Source organism: Amphiura filiformis, chromosome 5 (genome assembly GCF_039555335.1).
Source record: "Amphiura filiformis chromosome 5, Afil_fr2py, whole genome shotgun sequence".
Taxonomy (NCBI): domain Eukaryota; kingdom Metazoa; phylum Echinodermata; class Ophiuroidea; order Amphilepidida; family Amphiuridae; genus Amphiura; species Amphiura filiformis.
The window spans coordinates 60,069,320-60,088,970 of record NC_092632.1 but is presented as its reverse complement, the minus strand read 5'-3'; the positions used below and the strand labels follow the sequence as shown (position 1 = coordinate 60,088,970).

Sequence of the window (19,651 nt, the reverse complement as noted above, 5' to 3'; positions counted from 1 at the left end):
CACACTAAAAGGCTGACTATACGCCACTGGATTTTATTTTCATATTAATCAGTTCACATGTGTATAAACAGGCCTACAGAGGATTTGATTTAACCCGTGAATGTTACCCGGTATGTTGGAATCATGGACTTTATTCTGCGCCATTTTAGCGCGTGTCTTCAAATCACATAAACCGGGCACGTGGGCCAGGCCGGCCGGGTACATTATAACTAGGCCGCAAGAGGAAATTACTGCACAATATGCACTAAATAACAAATTGTGCGTCAGTGCTGATTTCTCAACTACAACTGATTTCTCAAATTCAATTTTGTCATTTAGGGGCCTATGGGTGATACAAGAAAGCTTCGCAGAAGTGTGTCTTGAGAATGAAAGCGTCCCAACTCGAAAACGCGTTTTGTGCACAGCTTCCGAGGTGCTCAATGATTTCTGATTTTAGAAATCGGTAATTGCAGTATTTCTATAATATAGTATGAATTGGTTGTCGCAGTTGTAGCTTAATTTGAAGGTTACATGTCAAGCACAAAAATTAAGCAAACATGTCTACGCAATATATGAAAGAATTAGTTTTTGTAAATTGTACATTAATATGAAGTGCAAAGATGTGTCTTTTTGTACTAATTGAATTTATTTATTTATTGTCCAATAAAAATGTAATATTTGTAAATATCAAAATATATTTATTAAAACTCTGCTGCAACTTTGCTGCATCGCCAAAATTAGGAAAATAGTAAGCGCCAAAGCTGCAACAGAGACTAGTATGTAGGCCTAATTTGCTAGTCTTCCGCGAAGACCTCGTATATTAAGATTATGTAACTTTGTATTATATTACTCACGATAAATTGTAGACAGTTCTTTGGTTGGTAACCATTCAATATTTTTACCGTCAACCATGCAGTTAGGGACCGTTCACAAACACTTGTAAGGGGGGGCTGATGCAAAAAGGGGGCCCTGAAAATTTTTGACCCTCCTAAGGGGGGGGCCTGAAAAAATTGGCCACAAATTTTCTGGGAAAATTGAGTTTATATGCTTTTGACCGATAATTTTCATGTCAAAAAGGGGGGGGGCCCGAAAATTTTTCGCGATACATTTTTTTTTGCATCAGGCCTCCCCTTTCAAGTGTTTGTGAACGGTCCTTACACCGTTTGATATAGTTTACCATCCAATGCAAGTATTCTACAGCGCAATATTGTATGTACAATTATTGCCCTTCCTGCCTTAGACATGTTCGCTGATTTAGTTTTGAGTAAAATTATTGGAAATTTGAATTATGTCACGGCAAAACTTGGTGTTGTTTTTGACAAATGTGTATAAAATATTCTTGAAAAGTTATAATTTATGTATGAGTGATATAAAACAAATATTAAAAGGGCATTTCGTGATCCACAGCATCATCCCCCACTTTTCTCAAAAAAAGTTGAGATTTTTATATCACTGGAAACCGCTTGCTACATAATGTTTATTATACAAAATATTTCTTGCAGATTAATTCGTTTAGCCAAGATATCGTGAAATTTGTATACCAGAACGAAATTACAACACATTGTCTATGGAGCAGTGCAATATAATCATGCATAACTCGCAAACGCAAAATCGGAATCAACTGAAATTTTGGGAATAAGCTTTTTCGTGGATATCTACTGAAAATGTCATAAAAAGAAGATGCTAGGATCACGAAATACTCCTTTAACTGTCTTAAAGCAGTGTAGTGGTAGAAAATTATAATCACTCGGTGAAAGATGGATTGCTTCCATTACCCGGCGCGTGAATAATCGTGATTCTCCTCGTGATTATATTGTTTTAACCATTTCACTCACAGACGAGTATAGGTACTTGTATAGTACCCTTTTGCATTTTTTAAATAAAAGCCACGCCCTCATTTGTGGTTTATAGACGAGCCGCAAGTCCGCATTGATTTGGACTTGAATTTCGCTTAGGGACGAATTGCTTATATTTCTAAATATTGTAACATTTTGTTAAAACATTATTGATTCCTAAAAAAGGCATAACGCCGCAATGGAAATAATTATAAGCTATAATTATGAATTATAAGTACTCAAACTGACGAATGATTATTCGTCTATATGCCAAACCCATGGCCAGTTTCACGTGGCTATAGCCTACTTCCGACTGGTGGCGCTCCAAGTGTTTTACAAATATTGGTTTCGAGCGGCTGATGCCTTGAAAACCATTCCAATTTTCCAAGGGTCAAAACGCCATGGATTTGAATGGATTTTTGAGTGAACATTCACGGTTCACAAAATGTTCCCTTATAATTTCCGACCATGCGCTTTTATAGTTGTTGATTTAGATACTTCCAATCTCAGGAAATGATAAACTGACAATAGGCTATTAATTATCCACAAAATTACAGGTATGAAGAAACAGTATTTTATTTTGTTCTAAATGTTTGAATTTGGCAGTAAACCCACAGTAGTAATGCCCAAGCCAAAGAATTCCTCATTCCTCGTGATACCACATCATGTTCACTTCACACGTGAAAAAAGGGTGAAATTCCGCCTAGTAATCAAGCCAATGGCGTGAAAAGAATTTTATTCTACTTTAAGTAAAGCGCGCCCTCAAGAGTGGGGCAAAGACATTAACCGTACTTACAAGTTATTCATATTTACATTAGAGTTTAAAGGATGGTGGTGCGACCAACAACCTCGTGCCCACATTTGTAGGCCTACCTTTAATGAAGATTTTCGTATCAGTGGTATTTTTGCATTGACCTCTGTTACAAAGTGGGTTAATCCACAGACTCCGAAGTAATCTTTTTCTGGAGTATATCGAGGATTTAGAGCCAGAAAGCCGTAACTTACAATGGTTATCATTGTGAGTTACGGCTTTCTGGTTCTCAAACCTTGATGGTCAACCCATAGTCTACCCATTCAGAGCACACATATTTGGTTCTTATTTAAGGGATTGAAATACCAGCATAAAACTGCTGTAGTGGGTAGTGCGAATCTCATCATGATCCTAATCTCAATTCAAATCAAATTTCTTCCATTATCGTAAGTATGGGGAATTCGGCTACATAGTCACCATATTCAGGTTAACACATCTCGTTATTTTTATTTAGTTTTCTTTCCAACATCTTTTAAAGCTATGCTTTGATCCTACGAAGACATCAATTGTTCCTTTCAACCAACCTCGGGTCACTAGGATCCACTACATGTTCATCTATCAGGGCACAGTTCTTTAACCCCAATACATTTGTACATTCATTGAATGACCTTAAAAATTTGGGTACAAAAACTCATACTCTGCAACTTGAGGTCAAATTTTGCACTATGGGTGTTTAATTGAGGTTATTGAACTATGTCATTGGGATGAGGCCATTGTGGTCCATAGTGGGTCCAAGTACTTACCACTTTTATTATACCAAAGACCAATGAAATAGTAAACGGGATTTCTGTTGTACATTTGCTTCTGACTACCGAAAAAAACACCCTAAAGTATATAATAATAATTATTATTACTTGAAGCAGTATCCATAATCGTGTAATTTTGCTGTAATGATAGACAATCATACTTGACTGGTTTGATTTCTAAAATATTATGAAATTATTTTGTTTTTATTTCTGGTCATCCTGTGGTATGGAATACGAGTTCTTTTCTAAGTATTTCTTCAACTTAAAGGTACATGATAATCAAGAATAGAACTTTATATAATTATATAATTATGTATTATCAGTATAATGTACAGCTCTTCATCAATATATAATACTTTGTACTTTGAACCAGTGAATGACTGGACTGTTTCATGAGAGTTTATAATACTATTAAAAGATTTTCAAACCATACATTTTGCCACGTATCATCTTATTTTTGTCTCCAGTGTATAGACGAATCCAACGAGCCAAGTCATGGTCAGGATTTGGTCGGCCATATTTGGTTCCCAGCACGCACCAAACAGGTGTTGTGAGTGCCCAATTGGGTGGATTAAACCCGCTTAAAATTCTTTTGTGTTGTAAACTGTCATCATTCTTTTGTCTACGTGTAACACGGGTGATAGAATGCAGTTTAAAATACCCTTCAAGGTCGCATCATTTCACATTTTAGGTGAGATAGCTGGGTCCCCGTCGCAGCTATGGCTGCCATTGAGGAGTAGGAATGCGTGAAATTGGATTCGTTTGTATTAAGAATAATAAGTGCTGACGAACGATTTATAAAAGGGTTTACGAAGTGTATCCCTTGTATAGCAAAAGGTAGACTGATGTATGGCCGTATTCCAATGAGGTGAATTTTTTAAGTTCAGGTAATTAAATATAAACTATATAACCCAGCAAACACAAAATGTCATAGGCGTAGATCGGGGGGGATAAATCCTCCAATATTTTGCCAGGGGATGGTCCATACAATCACCCCCCCAGTGTTGACGCCTGCATGTGGGTTTCTGGCCAAATTAACCTCATATTTTGCCATTTTAGCCCAAAGTGCAAATTTTTTTGCGCTTCGCGCGAATTTATTCCATTTTTGCACCATATTTCAACATAAACCTATTATTTCGCCAAAAGGTGCTGAATTCACTATACTTCAAGAACTTTTTTCCAGCCCCATCCCCCCAATGTCAAAAAGAGATCTACGCCACTGCAAAACGTTGTCAGAAAACGTTTAAATATTAGATTATGAAGGATATGTAAAAGGCATAAACATTTTAATAACATTCAAAAACACTTTTTTCTGTTGCAAACATTCTAGCGTGTTGTTTAGAGCCATAATGTATGATCTTTGGAAATAAGGTGTGTTTTTTCTCAAACCTGATTTTTTGCCATACATGTGTATTTGTAATGTATCGGACCTCTTCCCATGACTTGAAATCCCCATTAGAACACCACTGTTAAGCGGCTAAGATAGCGAGTTTTCTTTCATTTTACCTCAAGTTTGGCTCAAAATGACCAGACAACTTTCCTGCCTGACAGTTGTTACTACAGTGTGGGCCAAAAACAACTTTACCCAATTTCAGAGGGTGTTTGTTCGAATTATAGAAGAGTTATTCATGATAATGTTACATATTCTAAATGTATATCTTTCTAAGAGTATGTGATTAAGAAATGAAAGCAAGAGACCAGAGAGACGCTAAATTAACAAAATGGTGCTAGTTTTACGTCCGAAGTTCAAAAATCACTTTATCCACACGTAATTCAATGGGATTTGTCCGATTGCTAAGAGTAAGGCATACATATCCGTTAGGCATACATGTAATTAGTAAACACGTTTGGCTTGTCTTTGAAAACTTGCTAATGTTGACAAATTAGTTGAATAAACAATACATCATGATACATGTTAACTGTGAGTTTCTCCTGTGTGATGTAATAGTTGATGCAGTGACCGGAGTATGAGACAAAAAAGTAGTATGCGAGTGAAAAATATGACAATCTTATTTTAGTCCGAAAGGCCATTTCAGTGCTTTTGAAACTAAATAACTTAATTTGACCCCATTTACGTAAACAAAAACAAAATTCGACGTTTTATTGAAGTGCGCACGACCTAGGTTCTTCGCATCGCAAAAGTCTGTTTTCCGATAATGTAAACCGTAACAGTTTTTAGCCTCACCAATTCACCAAGCTTTCTCAAAAAGTACATCACGCACAGGCAGGTATGTCCGGAGTTTTTTACTATATCTGCCTATGCATGTCATGTTTCCATTTGTAAATTTATGTTTAATTGTGCTAGTGTGCGATGCGTACTCAGTACGCATCGCACACATTCTTCTTTCTGTATATTGATAACGAGTAAGAATCATTAATTTGATCTCGTGCGGCTAGTTTGTTTGTATTGTTTGAATGTTTCCATGTTCCAGTGCAGTGATGCGTAAGTCTCTTCTCTTGTTTGTACATAGATTTATAAAGTTTACTTCGAGGACTGTTAAACATCAATTTTTAATAATTTGTCATAAAATTTATTGCGAATTTCACAGAATCCAAATTATTTGATATCATCAGGACATTCCTCGTATTCATAATGCAGTTTGATGTGTCTGATGTGCTCTCAGGTCCCGCAAAAATACTGTGCAAACGTTGCTATCCGATTCCTTAAAGGAGTATTTTGTGATTCTAGCATCTTCTTTTTATGACATTTAGATATCCACGAAACAAGCTTATTCCCAAAATTTCAGTTGATTCCGACTACCGAGTTATGCATGATGTACATTGCCCTGCTCCATAGGCCACGGTGTTGTAATTGCGTTCTGTTATACGAGCTCTGGTACACTCAAGCTCACTCATAGAAATGACTTGTTGTTGTTTTAGTTATCCGAACTTAAAAAATGCTGAAAAAGCTGAAAAAGTTCTGTCAACTAATCAACTTTGTTGGCATTACTTACAAAGTTGATGTAAGTCGTTGCGTCAACTTTTTAAGTAATGCCAACTTCTGAATTCAAGTTCAGGGAACTTAGAAAATAAACAAGGTTCAAAGAACCAATTAGTTGAGTTATTGTAACTCAACATGTAAGTTGATGTAACTCGTTCATATTAAGTTACTGGTACTTATTGTTTTGAGTTATTCCAATTTGGTACTTGGTTACTTAAAGGAGTATTTCGTGATCCTAGCATCCTCTATTTATGTCATTTTTCATTAGATATCCACGAAAAAACCTATTCCCAAAATTTCAGTTGATTCCGATTTTGCGTTCGCGAGTTATGCATGATTATGTGTATTACACTGCTCCATAGACAATGCGTTGTAATTTCGTTCTGGTGCACCAGAACGAAATTCAAATTTCACGATATCTTTGCTAAACGAATTAATCTGCAAGAAATATTTTGTACATAAACATTATGTAGCCAGAGGTTTCCAGTGATATAAAAAATCTTAACTTTTTTTTGAGAAAAGTGGGGGATGAGGCTGTGGATCACGAAATGCCCTTTAATTCACGTAATTGGATCATTTTCTGCACAATTAGCAGTATTCAAATATTTATTTTTGTAATCAGTGCAAAATTGTGTATACTATAGCACACCTCTAGAAAATTATGCTAACCTAGGCTAGTTTCATAACAACTCAATAAAGTAAGTGCAAATGAGTGCGACCAACATATTGATATCGAGTCAGCGTTACTCAAAATTGTAATGTACGCGTTGGCATTACTCGGAAAGTTGACGCAACGACTTACATGAACTTACTGAGTAATGCCAACGAACAATTTCTATGAGTGTATGAATGTTTTGATAGTATTTTTGGTGGGACATGAGAGCACATCAGACATGTCGAATTGAATTCTGAATAAGAGGAATGTCCTTCTGATATCAAATAATTTTGATTTTTTGATATTCGCGATATAATACAAATTTTATGACAAATTATTAAAATTTGATATTTTTAAATTGTTTGATATTTAATAGTCCTCGAAGTAGGCTAAACTTACTAAATCTAATGATAAGTAAAGTGTATGTAGCTGGGATGAAAAGCCGACGATAATGAATATTATAGAATATTTTGGGGCACACATAACAACATAGGGGCCTACTATTTCTGCAACCCGAGGTTTCCAGTGTCATAAAAATGGGGGATGAGGATGTGGATCGCGAAATACCCCTTTAATATCAAGTATATCCAATAAGTGCACCAAGAAAAGGGAAAAAACGTGTGGGGAATCATTTAAGGCTTATTTAGTTTGGGGTTGAATGTCCCTTTACTGATCTGTAATCAAAATATCAAAAAGTGAAATTTGACATATTCTATTTTTTTCGTCATTTTAAAATAATATCTATCATGTCTATTGGTATCTTTTACTGTATGTACCAGTTTAAAGGAGGATTTCGTGATCCTAGCATCCTCTTTTTATGACATTTTTCAGTAGATATCCACGAAAAAAGCTTATTTCCAAACTTTCAGTTGATTCCGATTTTGCGTTTGCGAGTTATGCATGATTATGTGTATTACACTGCTCCATAGACAATGCGTTGTAATTTCGTTCTGGTGCACCAGAACGAAATTCAAATTTGGCGATATTTTTGCTAAACGAATTAATCTGCAAGAAATATTTGGTACATAAACATTATGTAGCCAGAGGTATCCAGTGGTGTAAAAATCTCAACTTTTTTGGGAAAAGTGGGGGATGAGGCTGTGGATCACGAAATGCCCTTTAATTAAAATTGCAATTGCAAAGTATATCGATTTGTATTAATTATTTTGTATCTAGCCTGCAATATGTGTGAGGCATACTGTGTGAACAAAACCGTATTGCTTCATTTACTGGGAAGGGAAATGGTCCAAAACACAAACACAAAACGTAATATCAAGTTATTTATAGCCGGGAAATTTTGTATCATGCAACAGGTCCGGAAACAATTCAATAAGTTTCTCGAACGGTAGAAACTGGGATTTTGTGTACGGTGGACTATAAATAAACTACAACCTACTGACAAGTGTCTACAATTTTGCATATATTTTTATGTCAGGTCGAGTTTTCTTTCTCTAAAAATCGAATCTAAAAAGATATCACCATGTGTGACAGTTGTCTTATGCATTGTGGCAATATTTTATTTCCATGTGGCTGTACCAGTTGTGCTTGTGTTATTTCTATAAGCGTCATTACCACTGGAGGTGCTGGCTTAGTCACAACCGGTCTCTATAGTCTCTATACCCCGCTCTTTATCTTGCAAGAAGCCGTGAGTAGTTTAGCCTTTTATATTATTTATTTGAGTTGCTGTTACCCAAACACCGTACACGGCCTACCAGAAGCCGAATATCGCTTGCCCCCCCTCCGGCCTTCCCAAATTCGCTTACCCCCCTCTCGACCCGCCAAAAAAATCTTTGCCCCCCCCCCTTATACATGCCAAATTTTTGGGGTCCCAATTTGCAAACCTTAAAGAAGGATTTCGTGATCCTGGCATCCTCTTTTTATGACATTAGATATCCACGAATAAAGCTTTATATTCACAAAATTTCAGTTGATTCCGATTTTGCGTTTGCGAGTTATGCATGATTATGTGTATTGCACTGCTCCCATATGCCACTGTTGTAATTTCGAAATTCCCGGGGGGCACTCAACTTTGGAAGTGACGGGTATGTGCCTACCGGAGTCGCGAAGTAGGGGCCTATCGGGTACAAAGTGTTATTTTAAAAAGGGGTCATTGGGTACAAACAAAATAAAAAAGGGGCCATTGGGTATAATATTTTGAAAAAAGGGGGTCATTGGGTATAAGATTTTTTAAAAAGGGTCATCGGGTAAAATTTTTTGAAAAAATGGAGCAAAATTTTGACAATTTCGGCATAATTTTGAAAAAAATGGAGCAAAATTTGACAGTTTCGGCATTTTTTTTGTTGCATTTTGATGATGCTATTCTAGAAAATCTAGAAAAAAGGGGGTCATTGGGTAGCCGCAACCAAAAAAAGGGAGTCATTGGGTAGCCGCAACTAAAAAAAAGGGGGTCATCGGGTATGGCTTTTTAAAAAAGGGGGTCATCGAGTATAGTCGACTTCAAAAGAGGGGACCTATTGACAGGCACATACCGTCACTTCCAAAGTTGAGTGCCCCCCGGGCGAAATTCAAATTTGACGATATTTTTGCTAAACGAATTAATCTGCAAGAAATTTTTGGTACATAAACATTATGTAGCCAGAGGTTTCCAGTGTTATAAAAATCTCAACTTTTTTTGAAAAAAGTGGGGGGATGAGACTGTGGTTCACGAAATGCCCTTTTATTAGTCTAGATATGTTGCGAGTGCAGCGAACAGGAAAATTTGCATATTAAAGCGTTTCCGTACTGTTTCCCTATAAGCCTTTTTAGAGCGTTTTATTTAAATGGCGCCACAAAAAAGGGGGTCATTGGGTATGGCTTTTTAAAAAAGGGGGTCATCGAGTATAGTCGACTTCAAAAGAGGGGACATATTGACAGGCACATACCGTCACTTCCAAAGTTGAGTGCCCCCCCGGGCGAAATTCAAATTTGACGATATTTTTGCTAAACGAATTAATCTGCAATAAATTTTTGGTACATGCAGATACAATTGGATACTGTTTTGATAATGACCATAGATAACTCACTGTCAGAACTGCGTTATAATTACAACTCACCACCTTATTGATGTATTTTTTCCTCATCAGTCTAAAAATAGTACAATATCTGGAATGAGCCAGGATGACGTTGACGAAGAAAATGCAATCATTTCAGGGGTTCTCATTGGTTTCGGAGCACTCATGGTGTTGCTGATGACTCTTCTTGTTATCATGAGAATGACATGCTCTTCTCGCTACAAAGATGTTCAAAAGGTATGAACCTAATAGTAATACGTCCAGTGGCGGCGCCAGGAATTTTTCCGGGGGGCATTGAGGGGGAAAGTGAATTTCAGGGGGGCAAAATCAACAAATTTTGCGCAAAATTACCGCAAGAGGTAAATTTTCATAATTTTGGGTTTTTACTGGGGGCAACAGGGGGCAAGAGTTCTGACTGTGTGGGGCATTTGCCCCCTCATACCCCCCACGTGGCGCCGCCACTGAATACGTCGTAAATACCGCATACTGGCGAAACACACTACTATAAAGTGATCATTATAATGACTATAGAGGGCAGCTCTATCGACTTTTTGCGGTGCTATACCCGTTTTTGTATAAATGTGGTGGCCTCTTGACAGGTTGTGTTATATTATCCATATCAAGCTTAAACAGGAAGCCCCGTCTGGCCAGTTCTCCACAGAAGAACTGACAATACACCTGTAACTTTGATGACAGACAGAACAAAATTCACAGTAATTTTAACCTTGACTAATTCCCCAAGGAACTTGAACCAAAAGTGGGGCTTTCACTTTATAAACTTAGCCCCCGATAGAGAACAGGCAGGGAGAACAGGGCTAGGGCTGTGGATCACGAAATGCCCTTTTAAAGACGTGCAACTAATGAAATATAGAAGAACCACGCAGGGCATGAAAGCAAGGTGGACGTAACATATCGATCATTAACAATAGCATTTGATTGTATTCAATAGACAACGACACTATACTTTACTACTATGATCTACGGCTATACGCATAGAATAAGCACTGCAGTGTATCTGTGTGTATTTTTGTGGAATAAGAAGACTGCCGATTCATATTTGGTCAATTGTGATCGGATGAGGTTTCCAAAATTGCAAAGTTGTCAAGCATACGCTCGCTCCTGAACGGCGCGGCTTGCTGACAAGATGCAGTCATGTCTACAGTAGAATTCACCACGACCTTTGCAGGACTTAAACCCCGTTAAAAGCTATATATTAAACCAAGATTACACTCATTGAAAACAGCTCAACTGATTAAATCAGATCTTCTCTGGTTAAATCCACACAACACGTGTTTCTGATTTACCTGTGCAATGAGCAATGAGCTGGTATTATAGTTTCAGTTGGGTGAACGATTATAAAGCGAACGCTAGGTTACAATTCTGTGTGGGCTTTTGTTTACGAAATGAGACAATGGTCTGCTTATTGTTAACCAGCGTTCTTGAAAATGAGAAGCATAGTGGTTTGCAGACTTAACACGGTTTGGAAATAATTTCTTCATATTTTTTGGTGTTATCTGTCGTTTACATAACACAAAAGTGCGAATATTTCCAAACACCTAAATTAACTAAAAATTTAGTACATGTTACAAAACTATATTTTCTAGAATTTCAGAGAATACTTTAAATATTGGCCGGTTATTTTTCACACAGTGACGTTAACTAGGCAATGTCCTATTACTTATAACATACACTAAAACACCAAAGTGCGAATATTTCCAAACACCTAAATTAGCTAAAAATTTAGGACATGTTACAAAACTATATTTTCTAGAATTGCAGAGAATACTTTAAATATTGGCCGCGCCGGTTATTTTTCACACAGTGATGTTAACTAGGCAATTGCCTATACTTCTAACGTACACTACTTGTGGAGGTCACGCGTCAATTGTGAGAGCTCTGTGTATTGTGTATAGGAAAACGGACAGTAACTGCAGTATGAATACTGCTATGATACTTGTCGTGTGGATGTGGTATAGTTCCAGCATGGAGGTATATAAATAAATGGAGAATGATCTAGCCAAGCATCTTTTGTACTACGTTGGTTATGACCAATTATTGTTGAATAGGCAATTTCAGGGGATATTGATTATGCTAAGCTGATTACATTGTTAAGTCTGTTTCACTGGTCATTTATTTCAATGGGGTGCTAAATGCAGTTACTTATAATGTTTATTGGAAAGTGCTCATGTTTCAGAAAATTTAATATCAAAATGTCATTTCGCCAAAAATTGCATTGAAATCAGTCTTTTGAATAAAATAAACACCCTATCTATCATATTGTGACCCCCTACATTTTGGTCATGATTCTTGAAAAATTAAATTAGGCTATGACCCCTATTTTTCTTTCCAAAAGTTATGACCCCCAGTATAGGCCTATTTGGAACCCCCTCCAAAGAAAATGATGGCCCCTAATAATATTAATAATCATTTAGGCCTAAATACTGATAATTATTTATTATAAAATGAGAAATTTAATGATGATGAAAAGATTTTAGCTGAATTCCGAAGTACTTCCGGTAAATTTTACTCGCTCTTAACTCAATTGGCCCAAATTGGCCCAACATAATTTTTTTCACAATCGGAAGGTAAAAACGTTTTGCTTTCATTTGCACTATATTTGAACTCCCTCAGACCCGCTTAAAAGCTTAATATATGAACATGAAAACTAAGTATATTTGTCAAGATACGGCACAACTAGTGTTGAAAACAGTTTCATAACTTGAGAACAGAACTTGAACATCCAAATTTCATCGGGTTTTCGCACAATCATACATTGAAACTATAAGCTATCAAAACTGGCGACTTTGAACAGCTAATTGACTAGCTGACGTCATTATACAGTCTCTTTTACAAGCCTTCCGGTACGGGTCAATGTAGGGTCAATTCCTATGATGAAATTTTGGGAGTGACGATCAATGAACCATGGTAGAGTCTCATAACCATGCATCGTGGAGATCAATAGCTTGGCTGAAGTGGCTAGTCATTCAAGTTTGGTGACTCATTGAATAGAGGTAATAGGATAATCTCCACTTAAGATATTAGAATTCAGCATCGAAGTGGTTACGTAATTCTCTTGGTTACCGGATCACGCTACTTTGGTATGCCTTCGAGTGCCATATACTTTATGTGGTGATCATTTCGATCGTGGTTCATTACTCTAGCGCGTGATCCCGTTGACATAGTAACATTACGTAACTTCGATACTGAATTCTGGCGATCATTCTCCATTTATTTATATACCTCCATGGTTCCAGTAATGATTTAGGGGATTTAGTCCAAGTAATGATTAAAGTCGTGTTCACACGGTCGGATTTAAGCCACTTAATACCGGTAATAAGTCACTATTACCGGTTATAAGTCGCCTATTACCGGTACACAGTGTCGACAGCCAGTGTTATAAATATAAACTTAATACTCCGTTGGTGAGCGACGGGCGATTGGTATTTCACCGAACGCAAGAAAAGGAGGCCTACCGTATCTGATTGGCTAGAAATCGATCGCTGATCGCTCAGAGGTGTAGTACAAACTCAAAATGGAGACATGTATTCAATTCGATTGAAATCGATATTCTATTATTGACGCAGATAAAGAAAGTCGATAATGTACATTGAATTATAGATACAGCAGCTGGATCTTATACGGGTTCCTTTGTATAATTCATTTCTCAAATAGTTGAATATGTCACAATTTTTACTTTGGATTTCAAAATCTTTACTTATAAAATGCAGTAAAATATATCCACAGCAAACAGCAAGGCCCCGCTAATTAGTGCATTGCTTTTCGAGTTAGTGTACTGGAAACAAAACCTGCGTTTTTCCTGACAACAAATCGAATTTTCTATAATGGCAACACCATAATGTGGTACTGATCATCATGCACAAATCATAGAATAGAAACTATGTGGCAGGCTCTGTGTGATATATCATGTAAATGGTATGCTTAGTCTGAGTCGCTCGGTCTATCTCGAACAAAATCGCCATGCGTAGCTTTTGAAAAACGAGAGGATTCGTTGCACTATCACGGCAATTTTTGACACGAAGATATATAGGGATGATGACGATGTGCGGTAAATCCGGTAATAACTCACTTATATCCGACAGTGTGAACACGACTTTATCCAGTAATGATTTAGTCCAAGCAATTAACCACATATTGATCAAAGCATTTTTTGTATCCCCAACAGGATCACGCCAAGCTGAATGATTCGGATGTCATGGCCAGTTATGGATCAATATCTGACGCAGTATGAACAAATGAAATAAAATGAGATATGTTATTGAGTGTTTACAATGGTTGTTTTAAAATATTACACGTAGCAATTTAACTTTACTTAGTAACCTTTCAAAATGATGACAACAGCAATTTGGGAAAAATTGACAGTCGCTGTGAATTTTGAAACAACCATACATACGCTTTTATCAGCTCTAGGAGTTCAAAACTCAGCCGCAGATAGATAAGACTCGTCTCATGTTTGCCAACCACGAACATATCTCTCTCATCTTACGAATTACGTAACGCAACATCCTCCATCGCAGATTATAGAAGGAACAGTAGCTCCGATCCTACCTACATCTTGCACTACTCTCTGTTCACCTAGCCAAGTTACCTAAAAACGGGCTTTCGGGCTTCATGTCAATGACTTCTTGCGGTGACTGCATGGGCTTAATTTTGCAGTAGAAGCCCAAAGCCGTGGAACAATATTTTCAAACACCATGTGTTCAGTGCAGCGGCGAAACCAAGGATTTTTCATGGGGCACAATGGGAAGAGGGACAAAAATCTGATAATTTTGCCATTTTTATTTTTAAAAAGTAGGAATTGGTTCCCAGTCAAGTTATTAGCAGTCAAGTCATTAGCAGTCAAGTTATCTCAATCGATAAGGCGTTAGGTTGCGGGTTCGAACCCTGGTGGTGCCTAGTACGCTCTCGTGGAAAAAATTGAGTTAGCTTGAAATTCCCTTGGACAAGGAACTTACTGCTAATTTGTCTCGTTAACCCGTACGAAACTCGGGGAGCTGATCCTAGTTATTTGTGGAATGTCTAAGGTGTGCGCTCGTGAAGCAGCAAAGTCCCTGAATTGTTGTTTTATGGTTTATGGAATGATGTGGGGCCGTAGTGGTCAGCGACAACCTGTAAAGTGTGCTGAGGCGTGTGGATCAACGTCTAGGCGTTGTGCCTGTGCGTAGCGCACTGTAAATCACTGCGCTTTTTTTTTCTGATTGGGGTACCCCATTTGTGTGCCCCCACTACATCTGTTCTGCTCAGAAACATTCACTAGTTCAAGCAACTAAAATAGTATGCATCGGAGCTGCCGCGCGCGTTCATATAGATTTAGCAGCTTGACTGACCATTTTTAAATTTTGGTTAAAAAAGTGTTTTACACTCTATCACAAACAACGTGTATAAGAATGCAAGTTTTGAAAGCTTTCTGCATTGTATTTTTAAATCTTCGATGCTCCGATGCATAATTTTTTGGCCTTAGTTGATGGCGTTTCTCTTGAATTGTGTATTAATTGTATCTTCCAAGCGCAACACCAAACAAAAGTTTTTTGTTTGTTTTTGTTTCGTGTTACGATAAGAAACTCCTCTGATAACGATGCGGGTAATGTATCCTTACACTTGGAAAAAGAATCACAATTCCAAAACTGAACCATGTTTGAATAAATTTGTTTTTTAATAGATGCACTACCTAATCCTGCACATTATGACACCACATTGCATCCAATATTTCCTCAAGAAGTAATGTCCCGTGTTAAAAATGACTAAACTGGCCTATACAAGGCGTAAAAAGATTCCAACAAGCACAAAAGAGACAACACAGTTCCTTCAATGAAGCTTTATTTAAAGCGGTTATATTTCAGTTTTACTTCTCTGTACTTTTCATAACTTTCATTTTATTTGTCAGTTCTTTTGTTTCAGTTTTCTTTTGTTCCTTTTGTTTTAATAAAGGCACGCATAAATTAGCTATTCACCACTCTCAAACCAGATGTCTAGTCCGTGGAGTTTTGAATAGGCCAGTTTGTCACTTTTAAAACTGGACCTTCGTCTAATCAAATGCTTGTAACTTTTCTTCTTGAGGTCACATTGAATTCATTGGGGGTGTTATGTGCAGGATTAGATAGTGCATCTAATAAACAAATACATTTACCCAAATATGGTTTAGTTATAAAATTAGAATTTTTCTTCCAAGTGTAAGGGCACTTTTTTGGCGCAGTAGAGTTTGACCAAATACCGGTACTGCAATATCACGTAGTATCAACTGGTGTATAGTGAAAATAAACTCAACCCAGAAAGTGTCGAAACGATTATAGATGGTCAGATATATCTCGAACTGAAATATGTAGCAAAAACTTATTTAATGTACTAAATCGCAACTTTCTCCTGCGCATTTTGATACCTCTTTTGTTGCTCTACGATATCACTTGGTCGAGTTATGGGCGCTTGAGTGGCTTCAAGTCGGATTTTGAAAGTTGCACTTAGCTCCTATTCAAGCCAAATGCGTTCGTCGTGTACACACCCCGGGGTACACACACACCCCCACACTATCAAGACAAAGGACGCCGATGTGCTCTGTGCTCTGTTTACTTAACCATGAACTTTACTTTATTTTACTCCTTCGACTTCCAACTTCAATACTTGCTACCCTTGACTTATCTGTGACTTATCTCATGAACTCTTTCTGCTGACAACTCAATACTTGGTGTGCCCACCATCACTGTCTATCACTGCCTGGATTCGTCGTCGCATGCTCTGAACAAGATGTCTTGAATAGGAGCTAAGTGCAACTTTCAAAATCCGACTTGAAGCCACTCAAGCTCCCATAACTCGACCAAATGATATCGTAGAGCAACAAAAGAGGTATCAAAATGCGCAGGAGAAAGCTGCGCTTTATAAACATTAAATAAGTTTTTGCTATATATTTCAGTTCCCGATATATCTGACCATCTATAATCGTTTCGATACTTTATGGGTTGAGTTTAGTAATGAAAGACGGTTATTCGGGAAGTGGAAAAACTGCACTGATAACGCAGTTGCTGTGTACAAAGCAAGGATACGTATACTGCAATATCACGTAGTATCAACTGGTGAATAGCGAGAATAGTAATGAACGACGGTTATTCTTTTGTATTACCATTGATCCTTGTTGTTTTTGTAGGTTCAGCACTTCTGTGGGCCTTGGAACTGGTAATGTTTTGCTATCGAACTTTGCGCCTACTTCTTATTCCTACATTTGCTGTTTTTGTCCCCCCCCCCTGCGTACTGTCTCGTCTGCATTTTACTTGTTTCCCACATCAATTTCGTGTACCTTGCTTTTTTTCTTTCCTGTTGTTCATATTCAAGGTATCCTCTTGTCTCATTTATTGATCCTTGATGTGTTTTGTGTCCTCGTCCGTTGGATTCACCATTACCCACTTTTTTACACTGATAACACATTTGCTGTGTACACGTGTAATGAAGTTGTACCAAATACTACAATATCACGTATAGTATCAACTGGTGAATGGTGAATACTGAATAGCGAGAATAGTAATGAACGACGGTTATTCGGGAAGTGGAAAAATTACACTGATAACACATTTGCTGTGTACATAGCAAGGATACGTGCAATATAGTTTTACCAAATACTGCAATACAGGGTCCACAACTTATAAGTTCCCCCTTAAACACTCCTTAAAATAAATCGAAAAATATTTGACGAAATGCAAACGTTTAAAAAGGTATGGATAGCCTTATTTGTGTTACACATATGGACCAAATTATAGCGTCACACGTCATTGCGTTCAGTCACAATGATATATGATGTAAAAAGGAGACCGTTTTAAACAGTGTTAAAAGTGGCATCTGAGTCCATAGGAGTCAGCTCTCAAACAATACAGTAGGCCAGGTCTATCCACGTGTTTGTTAAAGAAAACTGCTATGGACTCAAGTGCAACTTTTAAAACGGCCTCTTTTCTTACACAATTAAACATTGTGACTGAACGTAATGACGTGTGACGCTATGAATTGGTCCACATGTGTAAAACAAATACGCTGGCGAAGTTACGTAATTAATCGTATTAATTACCATGGCAATAGGTGAAAACAATTTTGCACATATCGCGCTGCACTACAAGCGGGTTACACTTATCACCTGTGTATGTCTGTAATCAGAGATTGAATATAATACTGGTCTTTTCAAAGATACTAATCTTACAGGTGCAAGTGATCAGCATGATATGGTTCAATGCAGAGGTACCGCGTGAACGTATTAGTGCAGCGCGGTATATTTAAAAATTGTTTTCACCTATTGCTATGGTAGTTAATCCGATTATTACGTAACTTCGCCAGCGTATAGGGCTATACATATCTTTTTACATTTCGTAAAATATTTTTTGACTTATTCTAAAAAGTATTAGGGGGGAACTTATAAGTTGTGGACCGTATATTACGTATAGTATCAACTGGTGAAGAGCGAGAATACTGTAATGAACGACGGTTATTTGGGAAGTGGAAAAACTACACTGATAACACATTTGCTGTGTACATAGCAAGGATACGTGTAATGTAGTTTTACCAAATACTGCAATAGCATGTAGTATCAACTGATGTATAGCGAGAATAGTAATGAACGACAGTTATTTAGGAAGTGGAAAACTACACTGATAACGCATTTGCTGTGTACATAGTAAGTATGCAGGTAATATAGTTTTACCAAGTACTACAATATCACGTAGTATCAACTGGTGAATAGTGAAAATAGAATTGGACAGGGTTTCAGGAAGTGGAAAAACTACAATGATAACACATTTGCTGTGTGCATAGCAAGGATATGTGTAATGTAGTTTTACCACATACTACAATACCATGTAGTATCAACTGGTGTATAGTAAAAATAGTATTGAACGACGGTTATTCGGGAAGTGTGTACATAGCAAGTATGCAGGTAGTTACACCAGGGTGTATAATTGCGTCAAAGTTAAAGACCCATTCAGTGATCCTAGCGAAAGTGTAAAAAAATTAAAATTGTTTATAAATTGCTTTAAAATGAAGGATAAGTCATTCAAATTGTCATTTGCTATTTTTGAAATGAAAAATTTGGCAAAAAAACAAAGAAAACAGCAGTATTAACGAAGTTGAAGCCCCATTTTAATACATGTAGCTAATTTAGATACTGTCAGTATATCTAAATTACAGATTCATGTAAATTCCTTATTTTTGTCAAACCGGCTTTCGGTTGAACCACTAGCAGGCTATGTTTACATATTTATGACAATGATGAAGGTACCAAAATATGAACTTTGATTATTTTTACGATCTTCCGGATGAGCAAATCACTGAATGGGCCTTTAATTTGTTTTAATTCATTTAACTATAATTAAGATACTATTTTGGATAATAAAGTTGTTGTATATTCTTGTAGATATACTTCGTTTGTGACTGACTATATTATTTATTGGTATAAATTCATCAACATAAATTATGTATGAATACAAGGCAATAAGGTTTTGCTGCATTTTTGAAATCTTGGGTTACGTTCATTTAACTATACGATGTTACATCAATATTAGGATCATTGCAACAAATGAGGTGTCATATTTCCGGAGAAATCTGGAAAAAACAGCTTCTTGGTGGTTATCACCTTGGTCTGGGGCGGACATTTTAAAAATGAATTTAGAAGAGCAGCAACGACATCACT

General features: G+C 37.1%; 1 protein-coding gene across 1 annotated transcript; it reads left to right on the top strand.

Moving 5' to 3' along the window:
- The first annotated feature begins 8,275 nt into the window (after window positions 1-8,275).
- Window positions 8,276-17,998, top strand: LOC140153466 (uncharacterized). The gene is made up of 3 exons (XM_072176224.1): window positions 8,276-8,612; window positions 10,051-10,215; window positions 14,162-17,998. Exons 1-3 carry the CDS (start codon window positions 8,448-8,450, stop codon window positions 14,225-14,227), a joined length of 396 nt encoding a protein of 131 aa, XP_072032325.1. The 5' UTR covers window positions 8,276-8,447; the 3' UTR covers window positions 14,228-17,998.
- Window positions 17,999-19,651: the final 1,653 nt, after the last annotated feature.

Excerpts from the sequence above, each read along its gene's own strand:
- LOC140153466 (XM_072176224.1), top strand. The coding sequence starts at position 8,448 with ATGTGTGACAGTTGTCTTATGCATTGTGGCAATATTTTATTTCCATGT. Across the intron at positions 8,613-10,050 it reads TCTTTATCTTGCAAGAAGCC|TCTAAAAATAGTACAATATC; the intron begins GTGAGTAGTTTA and ends TTTCCTCATCAG. Across the intron at positions 10,216-14,161 it reads GCTACAAAGATGTTCAAAAG|GATCACGCCAAGCTGAATGA; the intron begins GTATGAACCTAA and ends TATCCCCAACAG.